Here is a 26,609-nt window from a genome sequence, read left to right as displayed (position 1 = left end):
ACGACGATGGCGGCGGGGCAGAATTTCGTCTTATAGTGCGAGTCATGCAGGAACAGTCATTGCCATCCCGCCCTTGCCGCCCGCCACCTCGCGTGAGTCGGGAAAAGCCTGCAAGATAAGCTGTGAGTTCTTAAATCTCTGTGAGGTCTGGCTTGTAGGTTGCCACAGTTGCCTGACATTCAGCAGAGAATGAGACCGGTCTGAGGATATCTCGAGAGAATGGTGCAGCAGCTGTTTGAGTCAGGCGGGGGGTCCAGGCGGCAACGACTTAAAGCCCGTCAGCCCATCTACCCAAAACCCATACAGCTCCTTCGCGCAGCCGATGGCTAGCGTGGATCTGTTTTTTGCTCATGTCATGGGTAGTTAAAGCTATCGTCCGGACGAGAATGTCGAATTAAAAATTCTACATACACGTCTGGATGATGGCTTTAACTACCTACGTATTGATTTTTTTCCCCCTCTAAGAACGAGCTAAGGCATAGTTACACCATGTTCTGCTATTCTTCGCGCTAGCCATCGGCTGCGAGAGGTGGCTGTATGCCAGAGAAAGTGATGAACAAGTGCTCTCTTCTGCAAATTCTTGTCAGACGTGAGACCTCCCAGTCAAGGGCCATGGGGAACGCGTACCTTTACGAAGAAAGATCTGATATTGATGGAATGAGCTCTCTATTGATTTTCTGTTTTATCTATCGAATCGACGATATCAGTGACTTGATCGTCCCATCGCTAGAAATGCAACTGTGCAAAGCTCGCCGCTCTATTAACCAATTTTATTCTGCCATACCCTTCCGCATATACGCCTCGCTAACTACGCTTTGAATGAATGTTCATACAATACAAGAGAAGAAGAAAGGGAGAATGAAGATCAGAAGTAAGGAAGACGAAGATCCTCCTTGTGGTATCCCATCCATGCTATCCCACTCCGCCGTTGACATCGTCCGATGTCCCAACCCACTTGTACCCCCTCAAAACGCCATCCTGAATCCACCCCAGAACCCAACTCCCCGTCCAAATTCCATTGCATCGAAAGAGACCTCTCAGTCATCGCTCCTTCTCTACAAATACGGCATCCAAAGCGGATCCGTCATGCACAGCTTCCCAGGGTTGACCGCCACGCTGACGAGGTCCACGACCGTCTGGTTCGCCGGCAAGTTGTTGCTGTTGGGCACCTCGGCCAGGCTCTTGGCCCGCTTGACAATCTGGCCCGAGTTGTGCTCGACGCTCTCGCGCAGCTGCCCGTCCTGCACGTGCTGCCGGTGCTGCTGCGTGTGCCAGTGCACCATCTCGTCACGCACGAAGATGCTCAGCTGCATCTCCAGCTCGCCGTCGGGCTCCACCACGCACCGCGCAATCGCCATCAGCGCCGGCGCGAAGATACCCTCCGTCGCCAGCGGCCCCATCATCGTCTGCAGGTTCGGCGTCAGCCGGAACGGCACCGGCTCAGGGTTGTGGAACAAGGGCTTGCCGCCCGCCATCGACGGCACCAGCTCCGAGCCCCATATGTTACCCGTGCGCCGCGAGATGTTCATCTTGTGTGGGTAGCGCGTGTTCATGTGCATGATGTACGTGATGAACGTCAACGCTGCCAGCTGGTACGAGAACTGCCGGCGGAACAGCCACAGGTCGGCAAACGAGGGGTAGATGGCGTTGAAGTAGTCGAGCACAGCCGTTGGCGGCACGTACTTCTCCTGGATAGCCGCGAAGACCTCAAGCCGGATGGCCGTGCTTTGCTCGATGTTGCGTTGGCGGACGACATCCGCATTGGGATGTCCCTGCGGTGGCTGTGCCGACAGCAGTTGCGGCCCGAGACTGCGAAGCTTCTCAATCGCGAAGAGGATCGGATCGTCCTTGTTGATGCCGTTGCGACGGCAGTAGTCCTCGTAGATACCCTGCAGGCTGATGTACGACGAGTCGTCTTGCACCATTCTCACACCGGGCGAGAGCGGTACCATCAGCGGAAGCGTGAACTGCAGATTACGGCGCCTGCTCTCCTTGCGTTTGGACAGCGTGGTGTTGAAGATGCGGAACAGCTGCAAGATGCGCTCCTCACGCCTGCAGTTGCGCGCGGCCGGGTGCTGGATCGCGAAAGGATGCGTGCTGCCATCATGACCACGAATCTTGAGACGACGGTGGCAGAAGCCCACGGTCCTGACCAAGTCAATGTCGGGCAGGAACCGCTCGATGCGGACGAAGTCCTGGTTCTTGTCGCGGTGCAGTAGGTACTGCCCAGGGACTTCGATCTCATCGAACTTCTGGTACTTGAAGTCGCTCAAATGGGTAGTGTACGACTCGAGGTGGTGTGTCAGTCTGCGGCGATCAAGTCTCTCCTCGAAGCGGTTTCTCCACTTGCGCAGCTTCTGGATGTACTCGTACATCGTAGGCTTCTTCGTCACAAAGTCGGCCTCGAAAGACCTGCGAATGTGCGGCGGCAGAACAGACTCAGCAAAACGCGTGATGTTGGCCTCTGTCGAGGTAGGTAGCTTGGTTTCCTGGTACAGAGCGGGCTGGCGTCCAATGTAGCTGAGACCGTCGTTCAGCAGAGCGACGATGAGGCGGTACGCATCCTCGTCGGGAGGACACTTGAAGTGCTTGGCAATGCCATCGCTCATCGTCTCCATCGATAGCGCAAGGAGAGGGAAGGCGGTCTTGAGCGCAGCCATGACCTCTTCCACATAATCCCACGGCTTCCTGGGCTGCGGCGGTTGTTCGGTGCTCGGCGTGGACTGCCCGTTCTCCGTCTTCTGTCCATTCGTGTTGTTTTGGCCGCCACTCTGGCTATTGTTATCGCTCCCACTAGAAGCGCCTAGCTTCTGCTCGCTGCCGCTTGATGTGTTCGGCCTCGATGGTGAGCCTTGTTTGGTGTCCGAGCTCTGGTTCTGGCTCTGCGCACCACTAGTCCCCTGCTGTGCCTGCTTCTTCTTCTCCAATATCAACTTCTCTCTCGCTTCCTTCGCCTCCTGCTGCTTGCGGATCTGGTGGAAGTCCTCCCTGCTAGTGCGTAGTTGGAAGAACAGCGCCTGCGGGTATGTCTTCGCCAACTTGCCGAGCACCTGTCTGCAAATCGGGGCCTCCGGCCGCGAAAGGCCGACAAACAGCTGCGGAATGTACGTGATCCAGTACCAGGAAGGCGTATCGCCTTTGAACGTTTCGAAAGTCTTCGCCAAATCGCGCTCTGAGTTGTCCAAGCTGAGCAGCCACAGGATGCGGCCGAGCAACTCACGTGACTTGTGGTTCTTGTACTGGCTCGCAGCCTCGAGATAGCAGCTGATAGCTGCCGCAGCCTTGTCCAAGACTTGCGGGCTCTGCTTGAACAGGTTGTCGTTGTAGCGACCCCACTCCTTCCACGCCTTGGGCAACTTAATGTCGAAGTACAGTGCGCTGCCAAAGGCATCATTGGCCTCGTTCGTCTGGCCAAGCTTCGCGAGGAACATGCCCTTGAGCGTATAGAACTCCGCTTTCTGCTGCGCACCGAAGTAGTTGAGGTTGGTGTTGTTGATGACATCCAGACCGCTGTTGAGCTCCTGCTTGTTCTGATAGTGACACTTGGCCTGCTCGCGCAGCTTAAGGAAGGCTTCCTGGATCTCAATGTTGGGTAGCGTGTAGATCCGGCTGAGTTGGTTGATGCAGACATCTGGAAGGCTGTGCTTGCGAGCCACGTGTGCGAACCTGTTGATGATCCAGGCCGTCTCGTGGTAGCCTCGGTAAGCGTAAGAGTTGCCGCTGGCGTTACCCTGCTGCTGAGGCAACAGCTGCAGATACTTGCCATTGATGAGATGGAAAATGTGCTGACGCCAGGTGACGAGGTCCTGCCACGCGTTGATGTCGTCCCAGAAGTTTGGCAGACGGTCGCGCCACGTGCTGAGCAGCAGCTTGAGCTCCTGCGACTTGTGGTCCAAGTTCTGCTGAGTTGTACCACCCAAGCTGGAGCAGATGACACTCGCATCGTGAAGCTCGACCAACTGCTGGAAGTTCTGAAGCAGCGGGATATGGGCGTTCGTGGTTCTCTTGGGCAGCTGGTGCCACTTCCGGATGGACAGCTGGATCGCGTCGTCGACGACTTTGTTAAAGTCTTGATTGGTTTCGTGGCCTCCGTGCAGCTTGAGGAGGGACAAGAACGCCTGGAAGAAGATGCGCCGAGGCGTAGGCGCGTCCGACACGGCCTTGATGCTTGATTCGAGCTGCTCGCGCTGCTCGTTGTTCTGCCAGGCATCAAATATCCGCCACATGGATTCAAGGTAGAGATCCGAGAAGTTCTCGTGCTTGGCAAAGTCGCTCAGAATCTCCCATTGCTGCAGTTTCTGCGCGCAAACAACCCAATGGTCTTCCCAAAGCATGTACTCGCCTTGTGAGAACGGCAAAGCGCCGGTGCGAGCCTTGATCTGGGCAGTCTCGTACAGCTTCTGAGCATTGTCCCACATGCCGTTTTGCTCGTAGGACAGAGCTGCGTTGGTCTCAACATACTGGCAGCGCCTCCTCCAAGTGCCGTAGAATAGGTCGTGTTCTTCGAGCTGAGAATAAACTTCCAGTAGAGCATCCAAGTTGCTCTCCCGAACCTGTGCAGTATCGATAATGGGGTCAATGGCGTAGTCCTCCAGATAGCATAGCGCTGTGTACCAGGCATTGTAGGTCTGCGCAAGGTATTTCATCACGTGTGGCGGGAACTTGACTCTCGGTCTTGCCTTGACCACACCTTCAAGAACCGTCTGCACACAGTTCGGCCGCTCGTCGATGGATTGCATGTGGTAGTCCTTTGTGAGCAGGGCAACGAGGCCCTTCTCGAGATCCACTTGGTCATCTTTGGCCAGCGCCGACCAGCAGAGAGGGAAGAAATGGACCCAGATATCGTGCGTAAGGTTTGAATCGACGTGTTGAAGATGAGTGAGCGGATCGAAAAGGTCCCGAATCTTGACGTCGCCGAAAGAGTTGACAAACTGGCGATGGTTTGAGACGTATGACTCTAGCTGGTCATCCACCATGACGTCGCCCACGCGGGGATCCCTCGAGTAGGTACCAAAGAGAGTCGAAGCCGACATGACTCTGAAGTCCTCGGAGTGGAGCTGTGCGGTGTTGTTCATCTCTACCGAGCCGAACATAAGGTGAACGACCTGGTTGAGCCAGAATGAACGGCCGAGAATGTCCCAATTCTGACCCGCAATGACATAGTTCAACCGAGCGCTAGCCGTCCTGCTGAGGCTGCGGTCGAAAATAGTCATGAAGCGGTTGCGCATCTCCACGTCCTCCGCCCTCGTGCCAATTAGGAACGCATGCTCCATGCGCACGGTAAGCTCCGATCTAGTAATCTTGGGGTCCTCATAGATGCGGATGACCAGGGTAAGGAACTTGGTCAGGAGCGTCTTATCCGCTCGCGACTCGAAGGCTTGCATCTTTGACAGAACAGCCGTCTTCTCCTTCAGTGTCGGCACAGGCTCGTTGCTGTCAAATATCCAGCCATCAGTGAGATCCACGATTTTCTGGCAGATAGAATTGCTCGGCGAACGCTCGACCAGTGAGGCGAGGAACGTCAGGAAAGGACGCCTCTGGTCTCCAAGCTGGCTCATGCGGGCGGCCAAGAAGTCGATGGCCTTGAGAATGAGCCCGACTTGGATCTCATGGTCATATGAGCCCATTGGCGCCCCATTTTGGCCCTCGGAGCGCATTCCATGCATCATACCCTGGCCTTGACTAGGCGCCGTCAAGTGTTCTCTGCTCATCGTGTTCAAGACCTTCACAACCTGGACAATGTGCTGCTGATCGACATCATCCGGTCGGTGCTGGCAAAGAGTCCAGAGCAGGTTGACAGCCGCAATGTTGTTGTTGTTCCCTAGAGTCTCCGTGGCCACCTGGTTGCAGAAAGCCACGAATTCAGTAGAAGGCGTCTCTTCTGTGGTAGCACCATCCTCGTCGGTGCTGGGCTCAGGCAGGACTTCGAGAATGCGCTTCATGAGTGGCTTAAGCTTGACCCTGCTGTCTTCGTCGCTGAGTGCATGGAGGCAATCCTGGATCTCAGCACTCTCATTACGGATAGGCTTCTCGAGCACCTTCTGGAGTTGCGGCAGATGCGCCAAGATCCAGTCGCCCGATCTGACGTTGACGAACACTTTGAGTACTTGAAGAGCATTGATAAGCCTTGTGGTCGCGACTTCGGGCTTTTCTTCCTGCTTCGGTTCTGTCATAATGACGTTCTCCACCCTCGCAAGGATGCTGTCGATGTCTAAATCGCTCCAGTACGCAGACAACAGGTCTTGCAGTAGCTCCACAGCCATCTCGCAAGCATCCGTGGATTGTGCAGGCGGTGCATTGTGTGACGCTGTACTCTCACGGATCTTGGTGGAAGGGACGGGATAGCGCTCGGGGATCAACATGATGAACGTAGCAAGGTACTTGATCAGAGCCTGGCGCAAGGCCGGAGGCGCAACGAACTGTCTTGACGATAGATCAGGAGCGACCATCGAGCCGTCGTGACGTCTCTTTGGCGATCTACTCCCAATGCTGAGATGATCGAGACTCAAGCCCGACTCGTTTGCACTTCTCATTTCCCATCGGCGCAGCAGATTGATGAGATTCAGAGCAATCTTCTTGTGGTCATTACCCAGGCTTGGCGGCTGGGCAATCTTAGGAAGCGAGGGAATGATGATTGTCGACAGCGGCTCTCTTGCCTCGTAGAATAGATCCGGGTAGCGCACAAGGAAGTTGAAGATGCTGATCAGCTGCTGCAGGTTGGAGCTCTCCTCGGTGAGAATCTTCTTCGGGATTCTGGCCCACATTGGTGGCTGTTTGTTGTCTACGCCACCAATGCGCTTCTTCAAGACAGGCGCAAGGACCTCCAGAGCTTGCATGACCAGCGGCCGGCCCTCGTTTTGGTGGGCTCTGAGTAGCTGAGAGTAGATCTGGATGGCAATCTTTGGCGGTGTTTCATAATGGGCGATGAAGTACGCGATCAGCACGTAGGCAGCGTGCTTGTTGATGATATCCTCAAGACGAATGTAGTTCCATCCGAACTTGATGACGTCTTTGCGAGTGTCCTGGATAAGGCCGTGATGATACTTGACAAGGAGCGTAGTCATCTGAAGCAGCTCCATCCTCGAGTGGTCGACGCCGAGCTGGCCTGTCTCTTCCACCTGCTCCATCGAGTAGACGCGCCAAAGGCGGTTGTGGATAGTTTCCGTCATGCTACGGTCCATCAGCTGAGTGCCCTTCGCCGCACCAAACAGGCTATCCCAGTTCCGCATCACATCCATGGCAAACACCGGGTTAACGATGTTGTGGAAGACGAACGTCTTCGTCTTTTGCGAGGTGTTGCGACCGGTGTAGAGATCAATGCAGCGAATGATGAGTGATCTCCAGTAGTCAACCGACTCGTTTGAGATCATTATCTTGTAGATGAACTTGAACAGCGCCGGCGAAGCTTTGAGCTCCTCGGCCGTGACCGCGTCAATGATCTCAACAAAGAAGTCAAGATTGTCGGGCTCATGGGTGAGGTAGTTGGTAAAGACGCCAATAAGCCTCTCACCAGCCTGATCGACTGCAAGACGCAAACTAGCCTCAATCTTGTTTTGCCTGAGGCGAGTTTCCAATGACTTTCCGGCCTCGATGAGCGCTTTGCGCAGGTCTGCGTGGTTGACGAGCCAGGTGCTGGTCTCGGGATACTTGCATACAGAGTCCACCACGTGAATTGCGTTGATGGAAGCAGGCCACCTCATCGGGTCGTCGTCGATTGCGAAGGCGTTGATGAAACCCTGAGTATCGTTGACGAGAACCTCTCGAAGAGGGCCACTCGCTGGGTCTGCCATGATCTGGGCGAAGAAGCGGCCACTAGCATGATCCCTAATGCGGGGTGCGAAATCATTCCAAGCCTCCTTCGGGTAGTGGTTCAAGTATTTGATCAGCGGCTTGCGGAACGGGCTGTAGTGCGTCCTACGCAGCGCCCCTTCGAGCTCCATGACCTTCTGAACAAGTTGGCCCAGAAAGCTGACGGCGGCTGCCGGAAGCAAGTGGAAGACGTTGAGGATTGCAGTAACCGTCTTCATCGCCTTGTGTTGCTCAATCAAACCAAAAGAAGTGGCCTGCAGCACGCGTTGATCCGCGATGACCTTCATGTGATCCAGGAGACGAGAGCCAATCTCGACCTTGAAATAATTGGTGAGCAGCTTCAGCAGTCTAGCAAGTCCATCGAGACCCTCGACTGTGAGCTTCTTGGGATCCTGGAGGTTGACCAGGATGGGTCGGAGGCCGCTCTGCAAAACGTCCTTCGGCAGCTTGTTGGTTGTGTGCAGCACTCCTTGAAGGCCTGCGTTTGCTGCATCAACGACTTGTGGGGACTTCGAGTACAGCGCCTTGAAGAACACAGCGATAACACGGAGGAAGGTCTGGTTTGGTGGATTCGACGAGAATTCAGGGAATGTCTGCGCGGTGGAAAGCAATCGAATACAAGCGACGCGTAGGTTGACAATAGCCTCTGCGTTCCTCTGCTCGTACGGTTTTGCCGTCAGTCCTTCATCTTCGGCATCAGCAAGTGCGAGAGCTTCCGTAAGAAGACGCGTCAACAGCTCATTGAAAGTCAAAACGCCATGGCCGAGCTTCAAGCAGAAAGTAACCGCGTCGATGTAGCCAATCTGGATGCTGAAGGGCAATGCGCGGAGTGGCTTGTTGAAGATTGGGTCCAAGAGCCGCTTGCTGACGGGAAGGACGAGCTCATGGACTTCAGTGTGAGTCGACTCGGCGATAATCTTCAGGTTGTCCTGCGCCGCTTTCCGCACGTGCTTGTTGGAATGCGAGAGCATAGTCACAAGGAAACCACACAAGCTAAGAAGCTTGTTGTCCGAGTTGGGGGGTGATTTCAGATCATCCTTCGACCACAGGCCGCTGCACCGGCGCAGCAACTTCTCGAGCGTAGTCTGGGAGTTGTGGCGCGTCGAACTCGTCAGGTCCAGAGGCATGTCTTGCATGACGTACACCAAGGCCCGGGAGAAATGGTTGAGTCGCCCACCCTCATTGATCCACGCGTCGCTGAGACCGAGCTTCGTGGTAAGAATGTCGATACCGAGAGTGCCTCCATGCTTGACGAACCATTCCTCCTGGTGGCAATTATGGCAGAAAATGTCGGCCAGGTGCTTGAAAAGTGTGAGTTTCTCTGCCTTGCTTGGGTCGCCGAAAATGGTAACTGCTGCCTGGTACAGCGTCTTGAGGGCTTCTTCAGCCGCCTCCCTGACTTCGACGTGGTCTGATGCCAACGAATCCGAGATTGCCTCAAGAATTACCCGACTCTCGATCACCACCGGGCCTTCACCAGAATTGACGTCGAAGGGCTTCTTGCGGTGCTTGATGGTCGCAAGAGCAGTTCCGACTTCCAGAAGGGCGAAGTGTCGGCAGATGTGGGCCATAAATGATGTAGCCTCCCCTTTAAGCTCAGGAATCGAGTTGCAGAACATCACTGCCTTGAGAAGTTTCCGTAGAGAATCCTGTTGCGCATCCTTCTTCGTGTTCGACTTGTCCCTTTCGGACGCCTCCAGAACATCAGAACCACGATCATGAGTACCGTTGCTCAGGTCATCAGCCTGCAGGCGGACGAGTTGCGCAAAATCTTCGGGCAGGCTGTCTGCGCCCAAGAGCAGCTTGACTTGCGAGGTGATGAACTTGAAAGCCTGCTGCTTGTGGAAACAGTCTGACTTTTTCGCCGCCGGGGTTTTTGGGGTTTCCCAAAGCTTTCCAATAGCATTTTCGACACCAATAGACGTCGGAAAGGCACGATCTTTCAAAGACCCGATGAGACGGATGTCGATGCTTGGCTCGTCGTCGGCGTAGGACTTGTACTGGAGTGGCGGGGGTCCGTTGATGAATCTCCTGTTCCGTCCACCAAGCTTACCTAGAATCCTCATAGTGGTGTGCGCATGGAAATGGCTGTATGGAGTTGGCTTGAGATGTTCCCAAAGGCCTTGCATGAGCTCATCGATGACGGGCGCCATGATGGGATCCAAGTAGTCCGCAGTCAGGTTATCAACGCATAGTTCCAACGTTCGGAGACCTTGACCCACCAAATCCGAGCCTGCTCTCAGAGCGACCACCAGGGGCCGCATAAGGTAGCTCAGGTGTGGAAGTAGGTTGCTTAGACGAGCAGGCACGGTAAGTGACAGCTCCACGAACAGGTCCCGCTCGGAAGGTTTCCGCGCAGCGATGAGCAGGTTGTTGAGCACCTCCAAGAGCATCTCCAACAGAGGAAGAATTTCTTTGTAGAGATGCTCGAATCGGCCACCGCCAATACTCCTGAAAAGCGATCGGAGGAGAAGGAAGTAGTTCATCGGTTCTTCGGCCGTGGTCGATAGCTCGATTGACCTGGTAACAATCTTGGTGACGTGTGGTAGCAAAACCTGTTCATTCTGTTGCGAGAAGAGGGTGACGGCCATGAAGGAAAGCTTAAAGAGGCGGAGTAAGATGGACGACTTCTTGACATCGGAAGTGCCAACTTCGTCGATGTTGCCCATCAAGAATTGAAGAAGCATGCCAGCGAAACTCGGAGAAGTTGCCTCGCTGGCTAGAAGGAACTGGGGGACGTGTAGTAGAGGATTATGTTCGAACATCATCTCGTAAAGGTGGGGTATCTCAGATTCAAACACTTCGTGGAACGTGGCCGGGTCGATGTGATGGAAAACGGTGGCGAAAGCTTCCAGGAGCTCCTTCTCCTCCTTCCCGCTCGACATCATGTGCTGGTTGGCAAGGAGTTCCGTGGGTGATAGGCTCTCCTTCTCGCCGGGTGTCTTCTCCACACCGTAATAACGGAAAACTTGGGCGCCTTCGCGGAAAAGCTTGATGAGGACCTCAACCTCCTCCGCGTTGTAGCCAAATGACACTTCATGCCAATTTGCTGGCGTCGGTACGCTCGGGTCGATCTCTTCCTTTATCTTTGGCGGGTTGCAGACCCTAAGTTGATAGAAGAGGTTCTTCAATCCATGCAACAGGTTCTTGAAAAGAAACTTGTTGTCTGCAATTGGATCCGATGCCCGCTCGCGAGGGTTTGACGTCTTTATCGGAGTTGCGTTGAAAATGTCAATCTCGTCCCAATCCGGCGGGCTATCCTTCTCGGCCAGGTAGTTTTCCGGGGTGGCCTCGATGGTTGGACTAGAGAACTGATTGGAGACCTTTACTGCGTTGTCGAATTGGCGGTTCATCGCGGCAAACTTGTCGCCTATGGCGTTGAGAATCATCACCAAGTAGTAACGGGCTTCCTGCTTGGGCTCCAATTTAGCAATGCACTCAGCCATGTTCAACAATAGCTTCGCGCTCATAGTCTGGAAGCTGGTGCCAGGGAAGCTGTCGTGCAGGTTCTTAGTGTAGACCTCGATCGTCCTTCTGATCTGTTCCTGTGATAATGATTCTCTCAGATGGTGGATTAGATCGGCAAGCATGCTGTACGCCAACGGCCGCATCGTCTCGTACACAGTCAGGCCATCTCCGATCAAGGTTCTCTCGTCGAGCAGCTCATCAATCTTTTTCAAAAAGATTTTCCGGAAGTTGAAGTTGATGATGTGACGAATGGCGACGAGAAGCTCCTTCCTGGCACCAGACTTCTCCCTCGGACAGTCCTGTAATAAGCGAACCACGATGTCCGGCAATGTTGGAAGGAAATCCGTAAGCTGCTGTGCATACACGCGTAGTAGATATGCCAAAAAGCTCATCGTCTTAACCTGGGCAGTGATGAACTCTCCGAACGCAGCCCGATTCTTGATCTCCTTGCTCACACCCGTGAAAATGTCATTTCTCGCCTTGGCCTCCGCATGTGCCCTCTCTTGCGGTGGTGCCTGGAGAAGCAGGACGTTCTTGATCAGCGGCACGAAACGCTTCACATTCTTGTGGACGCAGTTCCTGTACGCCTGGAAAAGCGACACCACAATGATCGGGCATTCTGCCAGCACCTTGAATGACTGCATACCCTTCAGCAGATGTCTCGTCTGCTGCTGTTCCCCTCCCAAGTCTGGGCCACCTGACGGTCCGCCGGCGCCAGGTGAGCCCGGGCGCGGGGATTGCGAGTATTGCGAATTACTAGGCGTGGACGGAATTGCTTGCGACGCCGGATTTCCAGAAGGGCTGTCGAACGTGTCCTTGACCGCAGCATCCATGTTCTCGAACATCTCAGCAATAAGGTCCAGAAATGGCTGTACCCGGTCCTGCAGCGCCTTGGTCTGGTGCCTTTCGAAGTCCATGATCGTCTTCATACACAACGCCGCATTATCCTCGTTCTCGATCTTCGCCAATACCATGAGTCGGTCAACGATTTGGGCGGCGTACGGTTCTAGTGCTTCGGTCGGGCTCATGGGTAACCGGTGCAGGATCTCTAATATGCAGTTGCGTAGACGCTAGCAGTCTTGTGTCAGCAAACGACCAGGCGCGAGGCTGGCATTCGGACTTACCTGCTCCGGCGATGTGCTCACGAAGACAGGCGCCCCTTCTAGGAGCTTGAGGAAGACCGGGATAAACTTCTCCAGGAAGACGCCATACGTCGAGCCAGAGCAGTAGAGCTCAATGCTGTCCCGAATCTCTGTCGCAACGCCGGTCTTGACCTTCAGGTCTGGAAGATCGAGCGAATTAGCACGCGGCCCGCTGGCCGCATCCTCTGACGTGCATTCCAGGTGAGAATTGGTAAAGCCTTACCTGACGTCGTGTCCGCCAGCTTGCTCAGATACACCTCCATGTTTCTGTCCGCCATGGTTGCAGCTTTCGCAGCGTGTCGGCCGCCGGAACGCGTTACACAATGTCCCCTCCTGTCACCCGGAAGGATACTGGGCGCGCAGTGACCCCGATGGTTGTTATGCCTCGTGGTTGTGCCAACGCATGGGTGGAAGCGATCGGGATCGGCGAGGATGGGAAGGCTGCGCAAGGCGCGGAGCTACGAATGCGGCGGAATTAGGTGACGGCTTGTCGCGTAGTAAATTTGTGAGGTCGTTGAGCATTAATCGCCGCGAGCGACAAGCGAAGGAAAGCGGCGAAATCGGAAATGGCGCGGAGATGCGGGGGCGCGCGGCGGGGGGAGGCTACGGTGGTGACAGAGCTGCGGACGTGAAGACGAGCAACCGCGAACTTCGCGGCCGGGGCGTCGCGCGAGGCAAGTACGACGATCCTTTGCCCTTTTTGGAAGCCCTAAGGCCATGCCGCTAACGGCAGCTTGCTCCAACCCGCCGCGCCGCCTTCCACTCCGCACCCAAGCAAAAACCAGGCACCAGGGAAATAAAACGTCACCGGTTACTACGTACGTAGGAATGAATAACCAAGTTCCAAATGGATTAATGGGCTAACGAGGGTATGATTCGATGCGGTTTGCAAAAGAACGCCCAACCACGGTTCTCTGATCACACTATCCCTGATCACTCATGAACCATGCACGCAACCCCAACAAGGAGAACTGGAATGCAAAAGAGAAACAGTATGGGTATATTGCGTTACTGTCAATAAAAAGCCTTAAGAGCCTCTGGCAGTCGGCTGCGGGCTTTCCATGCTCACTCTCGAAATCAATCCCTCTGCTCTCGCTATATCCTCCACATCCTCCTCCATAAGTTCCCCCCGCCTCTTCGAATCCTCGTCGCTGCCCTCCTCGTAGTCATCATCCTCGTCGTCTTCATCATTACCACCGCTTGGCCCTACCTCAGGCTTCTTACGACGCTCAAAATCCTGGGCATGCGCAGCGTGAAGCAGAGTACCCACACGAGTAAGAGCACGAGTCGTAGGTGTTGGTGGTGGTGGTCTGTGACGGATGGAGCCCCGGCCCGATCGTTGACCTTCTAGGTCGGTTCCTGTAGTTGCACCAGATACTTGAGATTCGAGCGCTTGGGGAGTGCTCGGCCGTAGGGCAGCCGGTCCGTCACCTTGCTCCAGGCTTTCCCTAGTTGAGACCGGAACGCTGTATGGCAGAGGCACGTCTCGTGAAGCTCGGTACTTGACCACGTTCGTGCAATGTTCGTTCTCAACGCGGAACAGGGTCCACATTCCACGGCGGAATATTTCCGATAAGGACACCATGAACGAGAGGATCGCCGAGTGCTGGTAATCATCGCCGTATATGGCATAGAAGATCCAGTTGAACCGGAGTATGGGATCCAAAACGATGGCGACGTAGTACCAATACACGTTTTTGTACCCGAGATTATCACGAAGGAACGGTTTCTTGGCGTACGGATTCATCAGACTCCAATCCATGACCAGGTCCCAGATACTGCAATACACTGCGTTGACCGTCGCGCAGAAGATGAAGAGCGTCCGCAAATGCCAGCTCTTATGGATCCGGTAGAGACTGAGGCTCATGTAGTACATGATGGTCCAGGTGTACTTCCCACAGTTTACCAGGTGCGGAAAGAAGTTGCGGGTGTCGTAGTAACGCCGCAGACACTGTAGGGCGCGCCAAATACCGGGTAACGTGGAGAAGAAGCCCAATAGTCGAGAGTGCGACGAGTTGCAAGAGGCTGGGCTGTCCCACCCGTTGGCGTATAAACAAAAGAAGAGCTCGATGTTCTGTTGATCAAATAAGCACGTGCACCGGGCTCAAGGAGCTAGAAACCTACACCCATAGCGTATGTCTGGGAGCAAAACATATCACCCAAGAAGAAGTCCCGAAACTCAACCGGATAAAGGCCAGCGAAGAAAAGTCGCCACTGCTACTGTTAGACAAAGAGGCAGGAACAATCCTAGCTTGGCTCAACTCACGTTGGAATAAGCAAACCACCGTCTGCTGCGGTGGTACAGGAAAGGGGCAGGAAGGAAGATGACGAGTACTGTCAGGCCAATCAAAACGACGGGCCAGTAGATGTACATAGAGTCGCCACCATAGCGACTGAAATTAAGCCACATGATTAGACCTTCGAGGAGAACGCAGAGACACGGTATCTGACCGACGGTGGTTAGTTTGACCCAAAATTCCTATTCTGAGGCGAGAATCAGCTTACCTCGCACAGCTGTCGCCAATCAAGCTGTGTCCGGGTATCAAACTCAAAAACGAAACCGTAATTGATCTTCTGGTCCGTCCAGATCTTGCAGTCAAGACAGAAGAAAAGGAAAAGAAGAAGCATCAGGAAGTATCCTGCGTATATCTGCAACAGGAATTGTGTTGCCGTGTGAATTGACGAGTCATCGTCGAGGACATATTTCGACGCATAGGCAATACCTTCACAGCCAAAAACTGTTCCGGTAGCTAGCATCAAGCCATTGCGGAATGTAGAGCCGGTGAAGTCGCCAGCCTTCGCCGACTTGATGCGCAGCTTGCCCACTGCAATTTTGTGGTTGCCGCGGTAGAAGTACCTCGCGTAGAGATCCTCAACCACATGCAGATGGCCGTCAATGATGTCGCTTTTCACGAACCACGCGTTGTTGACCTTCTCATTCATGTAGCGCATAGTTGGCCGCGCCATGACGGTCTTGTCGTACTTCTTGTTGATCTTGCGAAATGCTGTCCGGTTGAGCAGAGCATATGCCTTCAGAAGTTCCAGGCCGCGGTAATACTCTTGTAATGCGGTCTTGAGTTTACGCTTCGCCGTCCGGTAGGGTACTCCAGGTGATTCAGGGCGCCGAACGTAGTCACGGCGGTCCTGTGGAACGGGCCCACAGGGCGTTCCGAGATCTTGCATGGCTCTGGCATTCTTGCTCATAGGCTTCGGCTTGCCTTTGACTACCTCCGGGAGCTTCTTGGCCGCCTCAATCGCATCATCGAAAGGTCTCAACCATGTTTGCGACATCACACCATTTCCATTGGCTTTGTCGTCCGATCCTTCGGAGTCAAAGAGACCATTCGACAAGGTTTTGACCTTCGACTTCTGAAGTTTTGATATGATCTCGTCCAAACGTCGGTCCCGCATAATGTGGAGTTGCTCTCGTAGAACCTCGAGCCTCTTGGTAGCCTCGTCCTCCTTATCTTTGTAAAAGTCCTCGATCTTTTCCAGCTCCTGATCTAGGAAATTGAAGAACTCTGCTTGACGCACGTCTAGCTCGCGGTAAGCTTCGAGAGGTACGTCCGAGTCTTTGCCCGGGGTCGACTGTGGTACTCCTCCATCTGGGCCCAGAGATAGCATCCTTCTGACACTCGGTCGTGCATCACTGGACGCATCCAGAGCAGCCGTTCCCGGCATGGAATTGACGCGCTTCGGCCTGAAGATACTCGCATACTTCGCAGGCAATGTTGGCTTGACGGGCGATCGTGTCTTGCCAATCTCGAAAGCACTGGGGCCAGGTGCAGGGCCCGCCTTGGGCGGCGAAGGCGGTTCTCCTTGATGCCATCCCGAAGACACCGTGTTACGGTCCGGGTCAACGGCCGGGTCGGGCAAGTTGAGTGTTGGTATGCCGCCTGACCTCCTCGGCGGTGATCCTATGATGCTTCCGTACCGTGTCAAGGCGGGCGCGTCTGCGCCGTCGGGCGACTTCTTGATAAGCGACTCACGCGGAGTCCCTCGACTGCGTATCTCTTGCGGAGAGGATCGGTGAGCACCCTCTACTCCTCCGGCCGTGCTTGTCTCGATATTCCGTGGGGCATCGTGCGGTAGATTGGGGGCCGCGGAATCAACAGTAGAGGTCCGTCCTAGGCGATTCAAGAAAGAGTACGACGGGGCAGCGTTATTCGGAGAGGGCGTAAAGGTGGAGATTCGACGGAGGCCCGGGGTTCGGGGGCTCTGATGGCAGTTGCGAAGAGCGCGAGAGATGGCCTTGACCTTCTTCTTCCCGAGCTACCGAGCACATGGAGATCAGCGACGCTCGCGAATAAAGGGCTGTGGCAGGGAGGCTACCTTGTAGTTCAAATACTTGGCTCTCCACTCGGGAACGAGCTCCTGCTCGATCTCCCTAACAGCAGGTCAGCAGGGCGCCGCAGCGTTACGCGTCGCAGAACGTACTTGGCAAACTTCATGCCCGGCGAGTGTCAGGAGCGAACGAGGGCGCGAACGGAAGGATAGAGAGCGTGCGACAAGACATGAAGGCCCCGCAGATCGAAGAATTAGGAGCTGTAGGGTTGTTTGCGCTAGTTCCTTGGGAGAGGACGGTCGCGAAAAGACCCCCGGGCAGGCGCAGGGGCCAGAGCGACGATCGATTTTCTGTTTCCGCGCTCTCGCGCTCGCGCATAAGAAACATCAACACCGACAGACGCTGCGGGCCAACCATTGGGTGCACGGCGCACGATGCTAATACTGACAGCAAACGCTCAGCGGCGCAGGCATCGCTGTGGAACCCCGCTGCACTTGCATTACGCAGTATCGACGTAGAGTCCTCTCATTCCACAACTAGGGCGCCACACTTCGACCGCCGGGCGATCTTCAGGCTCCACGTCTGGCAAATCCTCCGCAACACGCAACGTCATGCTGCCCCAACGACCCGTACCGACCACTGACAACAAGCTCACGCAAGCGAGGGGCATTGGACTGGCTGCAGAGCTGATTGCAGCTGACTCTCTCCTCGCTACTTCAGGCCTTTGCACAACCTACTCCTGCCGCCGGTCACCGGTCAGCTTTTGCAGGATCGCGATAGGGGCTCCGGTGTAACATACCTTTCCCTTTTGGTCCACCACAACTGCATCTCTCATTTCCCAGCAAGCAACACATGCACATCCAGCTAGGCTTATCGGCAGCCGTTGGCATCCAATTAGCATGTTGACGAGTGCTATAGGCGTCAAAATCATGCCCAGAATCACAGGACAGCTTGGCGGAACCCCACCATCCGCATGCGGGGTAAACACGGTTCACTTTTCAGGAGGCCAGAGTTTGGCTGATTTTACTTTCTTATTCGATGCCGCTCCCACTCCTTTCCAGCGGTGTGGTGCCAGCTAGGTACATACATGCGCCCTTGTTCGTCACGTTGTTCCTCCATTCCCATGTCCAAGTGTTTAATAACCACCGAACTGCCTGTTCAGCCTGTCCGGGCGATCGTAGCTGGGGTCGTACTGGTCCTGGTCACCGTAGTGGTCGTCGTACATCTGTTCGGCGTGCTTCTTCGCAGCATGCTTGGCCTTCTCGCGGTCGACGAAGTCCTCGCCCTTGGTCTCGGCGAGCTTGTCAACCTCGGCGGCAGCAAATCCGGCAAGGAGCTCCTTAGCGAAGGCGTGTTCGACGGGCTTGCCTAGTCAGGGTCAGTAACGTTGTATGTTGAATTGAGACTGAGCATCGCTTACCCTCCTTGCGCTGGTGGTCCTCGAAAGCCTTGAAGCCGGCGAAGGCAGCACCGCCAGCGATCACCTCGTGGCTGAAGCTGGACTCGTTCTTCTGGCCGCCGTCCTCGTAGACCTGCTGGTAGGCGTCGTGAGACTCACCTAGAATATGTTAGTCTCAATGATGCCACAGCTTATGTTCCGATGCGGTCATGGCAGCTCAGAAGCTTGAGAGGTTGACAGGAGGCAATGGGTGCTGGATGGGTGCTGGAAGATGGACGTACCCCAACCGAAAGGCATTTTGGCTTATGAGTGTGTGTTGAGGGAAAGGGGTGGTTTGGAAGTGGGTATGAGATAAGATTGGGCGTGAGGATTGAAGTGATGGTTGATGAAGGACGAAGAGAGGGGCTGCTGAGCGGGGTTATATACCCATCCACCACCCTCCAGCCGGTCTGCGTCAGTTCAAAAGCGGCATGGACAGCTCCGTCATAGGACTTAGGCTCCACGTAACGGAGCGCGGAGCTGAGCCACGCCGTGAACGAATGAAGTGGCTATAGCAGGGCCCACTTCACTGACGGCTGACGAACGAGGGGCTCGCACGACGGCGTCATGATCAAGGTGCCTGGAGATCTGATGGGTCGCTGGCGGGGGCGCTGCCGCACTAGCGGGCGTTAGAGCAAGAATACGGGCGCCGTCTCCCAAGATTGCCAGGGTCCCGGAGCAGCTGAAGGGCAAATCTGGACCCTTGCGAGGCCTCCCTTGACAGGCTGCTGCAATGGCTTGCGGCCACGTCGGTAGCCCGCCGACGATAGCTGGGTTGTGCGTGCTGTCCACTGACGCAGACGGCACTCGTGAATGGCAATGGCAGCACAGCAGCAGCGTGCCGAAGATCCGGGAGCACGGGGCATCCTCAAGCTTCACCAAGCCGGCATCTAAGCCTGCCTGATCATCCTTGGCGGCCTTGGCGAGGCTTGTTGCTGCGCGCGCCACCTCGACGAAGCAGTTCCTCTGTCTGAAACGCGATTACGGCACCTTCCACGCCGATTACGCAGCTCCTTGCCCGCCGACCGACCATCGTCACCCAAGCTCCCGTCCTTGCCGAAAATAACCCCACCCGAGAGCTGAACACGGCTGAGCCGACAGCGCCAGCCACCGCCATCATCACAGCTCGCAAGCTCACTCCGCCAACCGGTCAATCACATCGCCACACGACCCCGCCGCTGCGACAATAATGCCGCCGACGACGAAGCGCCTGCCCACCGCGCAGGACTTCCCCTCTTCAATCACCGTCACCATCACCCCTCGTAAGCCCTACTCCCCCACCCCTCCCTGATCCGCACACCGCCACACGTCCGTCACACCCGGGCTCGGCAACCCCAGCCGCCCGACACCTAAGCCCCTCCATTCCACAGAAAGCACAACCCCGCGCTAACACAGACGCGCGCCCCTCCTCGTGTCGCGCGCGTCCCCCAGCACCCCCCTCGCACCCGCCCACCAACATCCTCCTCCTCCTCCACGGCCTCGGCGACACCCACGCCCCCTTCGCGCGCCTCGGCGCGCAGATGTCGCTGCCCGAGACGGCCTGCATCGCCGTGCGGGCCCCCGCCCCCCTCCCTTTCGACCTCGGCGGCTACCACTGGGGCGACGACGTGCTGTTCGACGAGCGCACCGGCGACATGGACCCGGACGCCGGCTTCCAGAAGGCCGCCACCCGCCTGCTGCTCGACGACGTCGTCCGCGGCGTGCTCGTCCGGAAGTGCGGCTACGCCCCGCGCGACGTCGTGCTCTTCGGCTTCGCCCAGGGCGGCATGGCGGCGCTGCAGGTCGCCGCGGAGCTCGGGAAGGCGGATCCGGGCCAAGAGCTGGGCGGCGTGGTGAGCGTCGGCGGGGCGGCTCCGGCGGGCGCGTCGTTGTCGTCGTCGAGCAAGCAGGGGGAGGAGGCGGAGGGAAAGAAGAAGTTCAAGACGCCGGTGCTGCTGTGCAAGGCCGCTCGCGGCTCGAGCGTGTCGGACGCCGCCGTGAGGCGGCTGAAAGACAGCTTCGAGTTCGCCGAGGTCAAGGAGTGGAAGCGTGTCGGCGACGCCATGCCGAGCAATAGGGACGAGATGCTGCCCATCATGCAGTTCTTCGCGAGGAGGCTGAAGAGCGTCAGGGGTGTGCCCGAAGGCGCGGTGGAGATTTCGTAGATGCCGATGTGCATGGGTAATACATGTATATACGACGCTGAATATGGGATATAGCAGGCACTTCTGCGGGTAGACAGTAGAAATGCCTGCGTTAAGCAGCTGCTCGAAGACAAGAGGCCGACTAGGGTCGATATTAGAATCACACATAAAAGATGAACATATATGGATACCCAGTCGCGGTAACATTCAAGCATTGAATTTCTTGCGGAATGCACTGCCCTTCCACATTGGTAGTCGAAGCATATGTCTGTATATGTAGATAAGCAATTCATATAAGAACGTTCACACATAATCTTCGACTATCTATGAGTCGGAAGTATAACTCAAACCCACAGTTAAACATAAACAGCGGATAAGAATAAAGCAGAGCACACTAAGATAATAGAGTAACAAGAAAGAGTAGGTACGTGAGAGATGTGAGCACATGAATTCAGCTCCCAAAAACCATGAAATTGACAAACGGCCAGTGGTAATTGAAAGGTTAGAAATACTGGGGAAAGCTCCCTTTCATTGAGCGACTATTGCTGGTCTCTTCCTGCTTAAGTTTCTAGATAGAGGTACACGAACTTTCATATCGTAGACCGCAGTAAGTTAAAGAGACGAGTTATAGGGCTGAAGCAAGGATTCCAGAGGGTCCACGTCTAGGTGATATTCCCGATGATATTCCTTGAGAGCTTCGAAACTTCCAAAGAGCTTGGTGGAGGACATAACATGATATAAGAGCCAGTGAACGGATTTAATTTTTTAGGAACAGTGCCGAAAAGGTAGTGACTGAGGCTATGCCGTGATCGGAAATCAGAACCCAGCGGAGGTCGGTAGGACCGAAGAAATCCGTGGACACTGAGGCTGATGAGCAGGCCAGATCTGCATAGCTCAAGCCCGTGCACTTTTCACAACGTACTAGCATATAACATGACTAATTTAGAAAAATCTGATGGGCAAGTTGGTGAGAATGACGCAAGTGTGTGGTGGTGTGTGTCGTCCGCGGTACCGCAGTTCGCTACCATGATTTACCACGCACATGTAAACAGAGTCTTCAAGCTGAAAACAATGCAAAGGATTCAAAAACGAGAAAAGTAAAGAGAGAAGCAAGTAGGAAAAAAAAGGAAATAGAGAGTGAGCATTGGACTCAAAAACAAAAACTACACGCTCCCCGGACGGAGCGTGTAGAAACCCCGTCCTCGGTCCTTTCCATTGGACCTCGGGGATTTTTTGGGAGTTGCAGACTGGTGTGTTCGGGGGTTGAACTCGGACACTTGGAGAGTGCGGTGTGTGTGGGTATCGCCGACGTCTACCCCTGAGCTAAGCCAGAGTGTAGACGCCGGCGATACAATAGAAGTTGCGGAGATGATTTATATAGCGATACGGCAAGGGTGAGATCGAGCTCGGTGTCGAATATGTCTATCTTGCACGCACCCAAGAGACAAGGACAATATGTCGCAGACCACTCCTATAAGAATGGTGAAGAGACTATCGAGTCCATGAGAGCTTTGCAGTCCTTCCAGTGCGTGCTGTGTTGTTTGGAAGAGCCAGCCAATGGTGTATAAGCGCAGAACCGATGTTATTCGGCTTCCTGCAAGAGATCAAGCTGAATAGCTTAGGAGGCTCGAGAGTGGTCTTTCCAAGGAGAACATGGATTTCCAGGTCGCCCTATTCTTTTGCAATAAGACTCGACGCTTCAGCAACCACCGCAGCATCGTCCAAGAGGTAAAGATAGTCTAGGATAGCGCTGGATGACTCTTGAGATGCCCAAAGGTTCTTCAATATCTGTGTGGCGTTCTGAGGCGTTCCGCCGCAATTTGCTAAGTCGTATCACTGGTAGCATCAAGACTGTGCTCGAAGCATGATGCAGTGACCTCAACACAAGAAAATTCGGCTGGAAAAACTGCTGAAAGGAAGGATGTAAGGATCTCGATTGGAACGGCAGAGCCTGCGATCTGAGTATTGAGTAGTTGACCTGGGCGAGCATGGCCCGAGGAGCCCAATCCTGGGGCCAGTATGACGTAGTCTCAGAGGGTTGACAAATTATTGGCAATATTGTATTGAGTAGAGACTTTAGGCATGACCCTCGTGATGGCTCCAAGCCTGATGAAGGTCTACCCAGCAAATCATTTAATAGATGATAGATAAGAAGCAGTTTGATAGCGGTGGTCAGGCTTCATCCTCTGAGCGGCAGCAGTAAGTGCGAGAATTGAAACCACTTTCCTCGAGGAGTTGCCATCAGTCTAGAGCTCAGAAATGGAGTGTTATTTCCCGCGTTTGGGTAAGACACCCTCAAGTCGATCCATGATGACACACCCAAGTGACAGTCGAACGGGCGTCGGCGTACGTGAAAAGTGCGAGCGTTGCACATTGAGTCTGCTGGGATGCCACCTTGCGGTGAGGTGGGATCAGTGGGCTATCCCGTGTGGAAGCAGAAATTGTCTGGCGGTGTGATGCGGTGGTGGTGAGCGCGAAAACAGCTGAGGGGTGGACGGATCGATGTATTATGCGCAAGTATCGTCCATACTGCGCAATCCACGCTGCAGTGTTCCGCTTCCTTCGTGGGTTTGTTCCGGATGATGAGTGGAAGAGTAGAGGATAGGTAATGCCGGTGGATCCAGGCATCATATTCTGACGGCCTGAGATATGTTTTGGTATGCTCGGCGCTTGATGGGTGGCAATGAGTCCAGCTCAGCCTCATATGCACGAATTTGCATGATCCTTTCCACCTCTTCTGACGTCCTTCCTTTCCAGAGTAGACCGAGCTCTGCATATCTCTCTGAATCGAAATGATCGTCATGGCTCCATTCTCCCTCATCCTCCGCGAGCTCATTGTCCAACGTGCACAGCTCGCGCTTCATTGGTACGTCGCTTTCCAGAAGCCTCTTCCTGATGACTGAAGGTTGCGGGTACTGCTCCTCGCCCCACTCAACCATTTTCTTCTCCAGCCGCTCCCTGACGGCGTTCATTCTGAAGTTTGGCACCCACTCCGCATCAATCTCTTTCTTGCGCAGCGTGTACGCTCTCTTCGGGTCCTTCTCGATTTTCTCAATCCATCGCTCGATACGTAGACGGCGAGCATCGCGATATCCGTTCTGATACGCGCGATGGTTTTCGTTGCCCAGCAATACTGCCTCGAAGGTCCTGAAATGTAGTTGATCGTTGATGACTTCGGGGCCGTAAACGGCCCACTTGTCCTCGCGATCCCTCTTGAAGCGTTTGGCCTGGATTGAAGTCAGCACACTGCGAAGATACCAGAACTGAACGAAAGAAAAACTCACCAGCACCTCGCCCCTCCTTCTCGCCCTCAACTCTTCTCCAAACAGCCTATCTAGCATCTTCTTCCACTCCACTTCCACCTCAAATACACCATCCGCCCCCTCGCTCACAACCTTCCACCCTGCAACCGCCGTATCCTGCACCACCCCCCTCAAACAAAGCATGTAATCGCCAACCCCCCTCTGCTCCCCCTCTCCCAACAGCCCCACCCACTCCCTCCCCACCCCCTCATCAAACCCCTTCCCTTCGCCAAAAGCGGCCGGGCTGCCCGCCGGCCGATCCTCGAACCCCCTCCACGGCTGCGCCCTCAGCACCGCCCTTTCCCTGTCGCCCCCGGCCAGCCGGTGGAACGCCAGCGCCGCGCGCGGGATCTTGAACGAGCAGACGTGCAGCCAGCGGCGCAGGTGGGCGGCGGGGAACGCGGCCTCGGCGGCGGCGCGCAGCAGGCGCGAGGTGCCGCGCGCGGCGAACCAGAGGCGGGGGAGCGATTCCGTGTCCGAGACGGAGCCGAGGATGTGCATCCAGAGCTCGATGGGCAGGGCGGGAGGGGAGGAGGGGCGGTCGATGGTTGAATGCGGCATGTTGGCCTTTTTTGGTTTTGTTTCTTGGTACTTTTATTCTTTGCGAATGAATATGCTGTCGTTTCTGTGCGCGCCCCCTTGCTCTTTCGTTTGGTCGAGGGTTGTGTGCGTCCTTGCAGTGGTGAGATATCCTTATGGTGACCGATGAAGTGAGGTAGATGAGCCTTGGTGGACCCGACGGAAGTCGGAAGAAGGAGCGAAGGGTGCCGAAGCGGGACAGGGAACTTGTGAGTGAGGGTTGGTATAGAGGGTTCACGGTTTCGACTTCTCTATCGTATTTAACAACCCGCGCAGGTGCTGGAGGAAAGGCAAGGGACAAGGATGAAGCGGGGGAGGAAAGGGCGGTTAAGGTTGGGGTCAGGCACCAGATGCGTTGTGTGGAAGGTCAGTCTGGACCTAGCATCTCGTACGATCGAGCCGCGTTCACGTGCGCTTTGCGCGTCCTGGCAGCTGGAGCGAAGCTAGTGCGGCGGAGGATCGTTGCCAGACTCGTGCGCTATGGGTTCAAGGGAACGTTCCATCGTTCGCAAACGGTCTTCAGCTTAGCTTCATCGCACCGGCCACGTTCCAGAAGGCGGCTAGAAGACGGCGACTCGTCTAGCGGCCAGCACTAGGCGTCCATCGGAGATTGTATCATGTGTTTCACGCTAGATGTTCCTATCGGTCCCGCTGGTCGGAAGAAAGCTGACGAGAGCGCCACCACCCATGCATCATCACTCAAGCCACCACGTTCGCCCACGTGGCACTACCGTTGCACGGTTGCGGCGGCAGACGCCGGAGAGATTCCCGCGCTTACGTTGTAGGGCGGCAGGCAACTACTTTCCCTGTCGACATATCTTTCCGGTAGGCAGGATCACCCAAAATATGCTCCTGGAAAACAGAGCCAAAAGTTTAAAGGATATCTCTTCCCAACATCCCATCTCTACCTGTCTAAATCAGTCCCTTATCTATATCTTCGCCTCCGCGCTGACAAACCCGCCAAGCACCACCGCGCGCATGAGCTGATTGGCAATGGCCGTAGACGGCGGCAACCTCAAGCCACCGGGCTTGTACTCCGGACCAGGGTCCTCGCCCAGCCCGCTAGTTCCGATCCGCAGCGCCTCCCTCACCTCATCGAAGCTGAACCACTTCGCATCCTCCAGCTCCGCGTCGTGGCCCAGATGGACCGTCTCGCCGTCGGGCACGGCCTGCCCGATGGCGCCGATCATTAGATTGGCCGGGTAGGGCCACGGCTGCGTCGAGTGGATGACGACGCGGCCGAGGTGGATCCCGCTCTCCTCCCACACCTCGCGCCGCACCGCTTCCTCGACCGACTCGGCCGGCTCGAGGAAGCCGGCGAGTGTGCTGTACCAGTACGGTGGCCAACGGCGCTGGCGGCCCAGCATGATGCGCTGCCCGTCGTGCGACACCACAGCCATGATGACGGTGGGGTCGGTGCGGGGGAAGCTCAGGTTCGAAACGCCGTGTCTCGTCGCGCAGGGCGGCCGGTCCGGCGCGTCTGGCGCGTCCGCAACCCTGTCCGCCAGGTCCTTGGGCGGGCACGTCCGCTTGAAGCCGCCGTTGGTCGACAGCGTCTTGTGGCCGCAACCCCCGCAGTACGGGTTGCGCAGGTTCCAGTCGAGCAGGTGCCGGCCCTCGGCGTACATGGCGGCTGTCGGCGAGGGGAAGCGTGAGTGGTAGATGGTGGGCACTGGAGTAGAAGTTACCACATACCTTCGGGTGCGACGAGGGACAGCTGCATCCGACCTTGTGCAAAGTACAAGCTCTCGCCCTCCACCTTTTTGATCAGCGTCTCGGCCGCTTCGGTTACGCTGGCACGAGGCGTGACATCCAAAGCCCAGTAGGGCTGTCCACCGTAATGCTCCTTGTATGCAAAGCCATCCTTCTTCTTGCTCTCGTCCAGGCCAAGGAAGATGAGTTGTGCGCGGTAGGCGGAAGAGTTGAACTGCTTGACGATGTCCTCCTCGGTAGTCTTGTAGGGATCGCCGACGACCGGCTCGACATCCTTGTAGGAGACGTACGCAAGCTTGTCGGCGGACTTGACGAGCGGGTTGAGGTCCTTGAATAATATGAAGCGCGAGGTGTCGTGCTTGAGGGCTTGCGAAAGGAAAGTCGTGTCGGGGCGCAAGAAGGACACGCGGTTGAGCGGCGAGCCTGGCATAAATCCGTCAGCGCACCTTGATGGCGGGAACCCATATTTGCGGGGGCGCAGATCTCTGGAGGCTAACCGGCGAAGTAGTTGGCCACTTCCTTGCCAAACTTGCGGGCGAGCATCGAGTCGAGGTCGGCGTGGGCAGGCTCGGGAAGGTCGGGAATGGCCAGTTTTTTGCTGCCGCTGCTGGACATGATCGCGATTTGTTCGAGATAGGAGGTCAATTGCATGCACCGAGCTTCGACCAGTGCAGATCTCAGGGGTCTAGGAGTAAGAGACAGTGCGCGCGCAGCTTAAGAACTGAAGGAGGTGGTGGTGATGATGGCGGG

The 26,609-nt window shown here is 55.6% G+C and overlaps 6 protein-coding genes across 6 annotated transcripts; 1 reads left to right on the top strand and 5 right to left on the bottom strand.

Moving 5' to 3' along the window:
• Nucleotides 1-1,055: 1,055 nt before the first annotated feature.
• On the bottom strand, nt 1,056-12,697 carry TRA1 (transcription-associated protein 1; the record flags this gene model as incomplete). Its single annotated transcript, XM_066777995.1, has 3 exons — nt 1,056-12,347; nt 12,402-12,604; nt 12,643-12,697. 3 exons carry the CDS (start codon nt 12,695-12,697, stop codon nt 1,056-1,058), a joined length of 11,550 nt encoding a protein of 3,849 aa, XP_066632090.1.
• A 749-nt stretch (nt 12,698-13,446) lies between these two features.
• On the bottom strand, nt 13,447-16,870 carry SYG1 (Xenotropic and polytropic retrovirus receptor 1; the record flags this gene model as incomplete). The annotated part of the gene is made up of 5 exons (XM_066777994.1): nt 13,447-14,370; nt 14,686-14,812; nt 15,103-16,691; nt 16,752-16,806; nt 16,857-16,870. The coding sequence occupies 5 exons, from the start codon at nt 16,868-16,870 to the stop codon at nt 13,447-13,449; spliced, it is 2,709 nt and encodes a 902-aa protein (XP_066632089.1).
• A 969-nt stretch (nt 16,871-17,839) lies between these two features.
• Nucleotides 17,840-18,400, bottom strand: SLS55_006564 (uncharacterized protein; the record flags this gene model as incomplete). The annotated part of the gene is made up of 3 exons (XM_066777993.1): nt 17,840-18,072; nt 18,125-18,262; nt 18,385-18,400. 3 exons carry the CDS (start codon nt 18,398-18,400, stop codon nt 17,840-17,842), a joined length of 387 nt encoding a protein of 128 aa, XP_066632088.1.
• A 931-nt stretch (nt 18,401-19,331) lies between these two features.
• Nucleotides 19,332-20,286, top strand: SLS55_006563 (uncharacterized protein; the record flags this gene model as incomplete). The annotated part of the gene is made up of 2 exons (XM_066777992.1): nt 19,332-19,404; nt 19,574-20,286. The coding sequence occupies 2 exons, from the start codon at nt 19,332-19,334 to the stop codon at nt 20,284-20,286; spliced, it is 786 nt and encodes a 261-aa protein (XP_066632087.1).
• Nucleotides 20,287-22,892: 2,606 nt separating this feature from the next.
• On the bottom strand, nt 22,893-24,128 carry SLS55_006562 (uncharacterized protein; the record flags this gene model as incomplete). The annotated part of the gene is made up of 1 exon (XM_066777991.1): nt 22,893-24,128. The coding sequence occupies one exon, from the start codon at nt 24,126-24,128 to the stop codon at nt 22,893-22,895; it is 1,236 nt and encodes a 411-aa protein (XP_066632086.1).
• A 947-nt stretch (nt 24,129-25,075) lies between these two features.
• Nucleotides 25,076-26,402, bottom strand: NPY1 (NADH pyrophosphatase; the record flags this gene model as incomplete). The annotated part of the gene is made up of 3 exons (XM_066777990.1): nt 25,076-25,779; nt 25,842-26,282; nt 26,357-26,402. 3 exons carry the CDS (start codon nt 26,400-26,402, stop codon nt 25,076-25,078), a joined length of 1,191 nt encoding a protein of 396 aa, XP_066632085.1.
• Between the last annotated feature and the right edge of the window lie 207 nt (nt 26,403-26,609).

This window comes from Diplodia seriata, assembly GCF_021436955.1.
Source record: "Diplodia seriata strain FDS-637 chromosome Unknown scaffold_6, whole genome shotgun sequence".
NCBI lineage: Eukaryota > Fungi > Ascomycota > Dothideomycetes > Botryosphaeriales > Botryosphaeriaceae > Diplodia > Diplodia seriata.
This window is presented reverse-complemented; position numbering and strand designations above follow the sequence as displayed.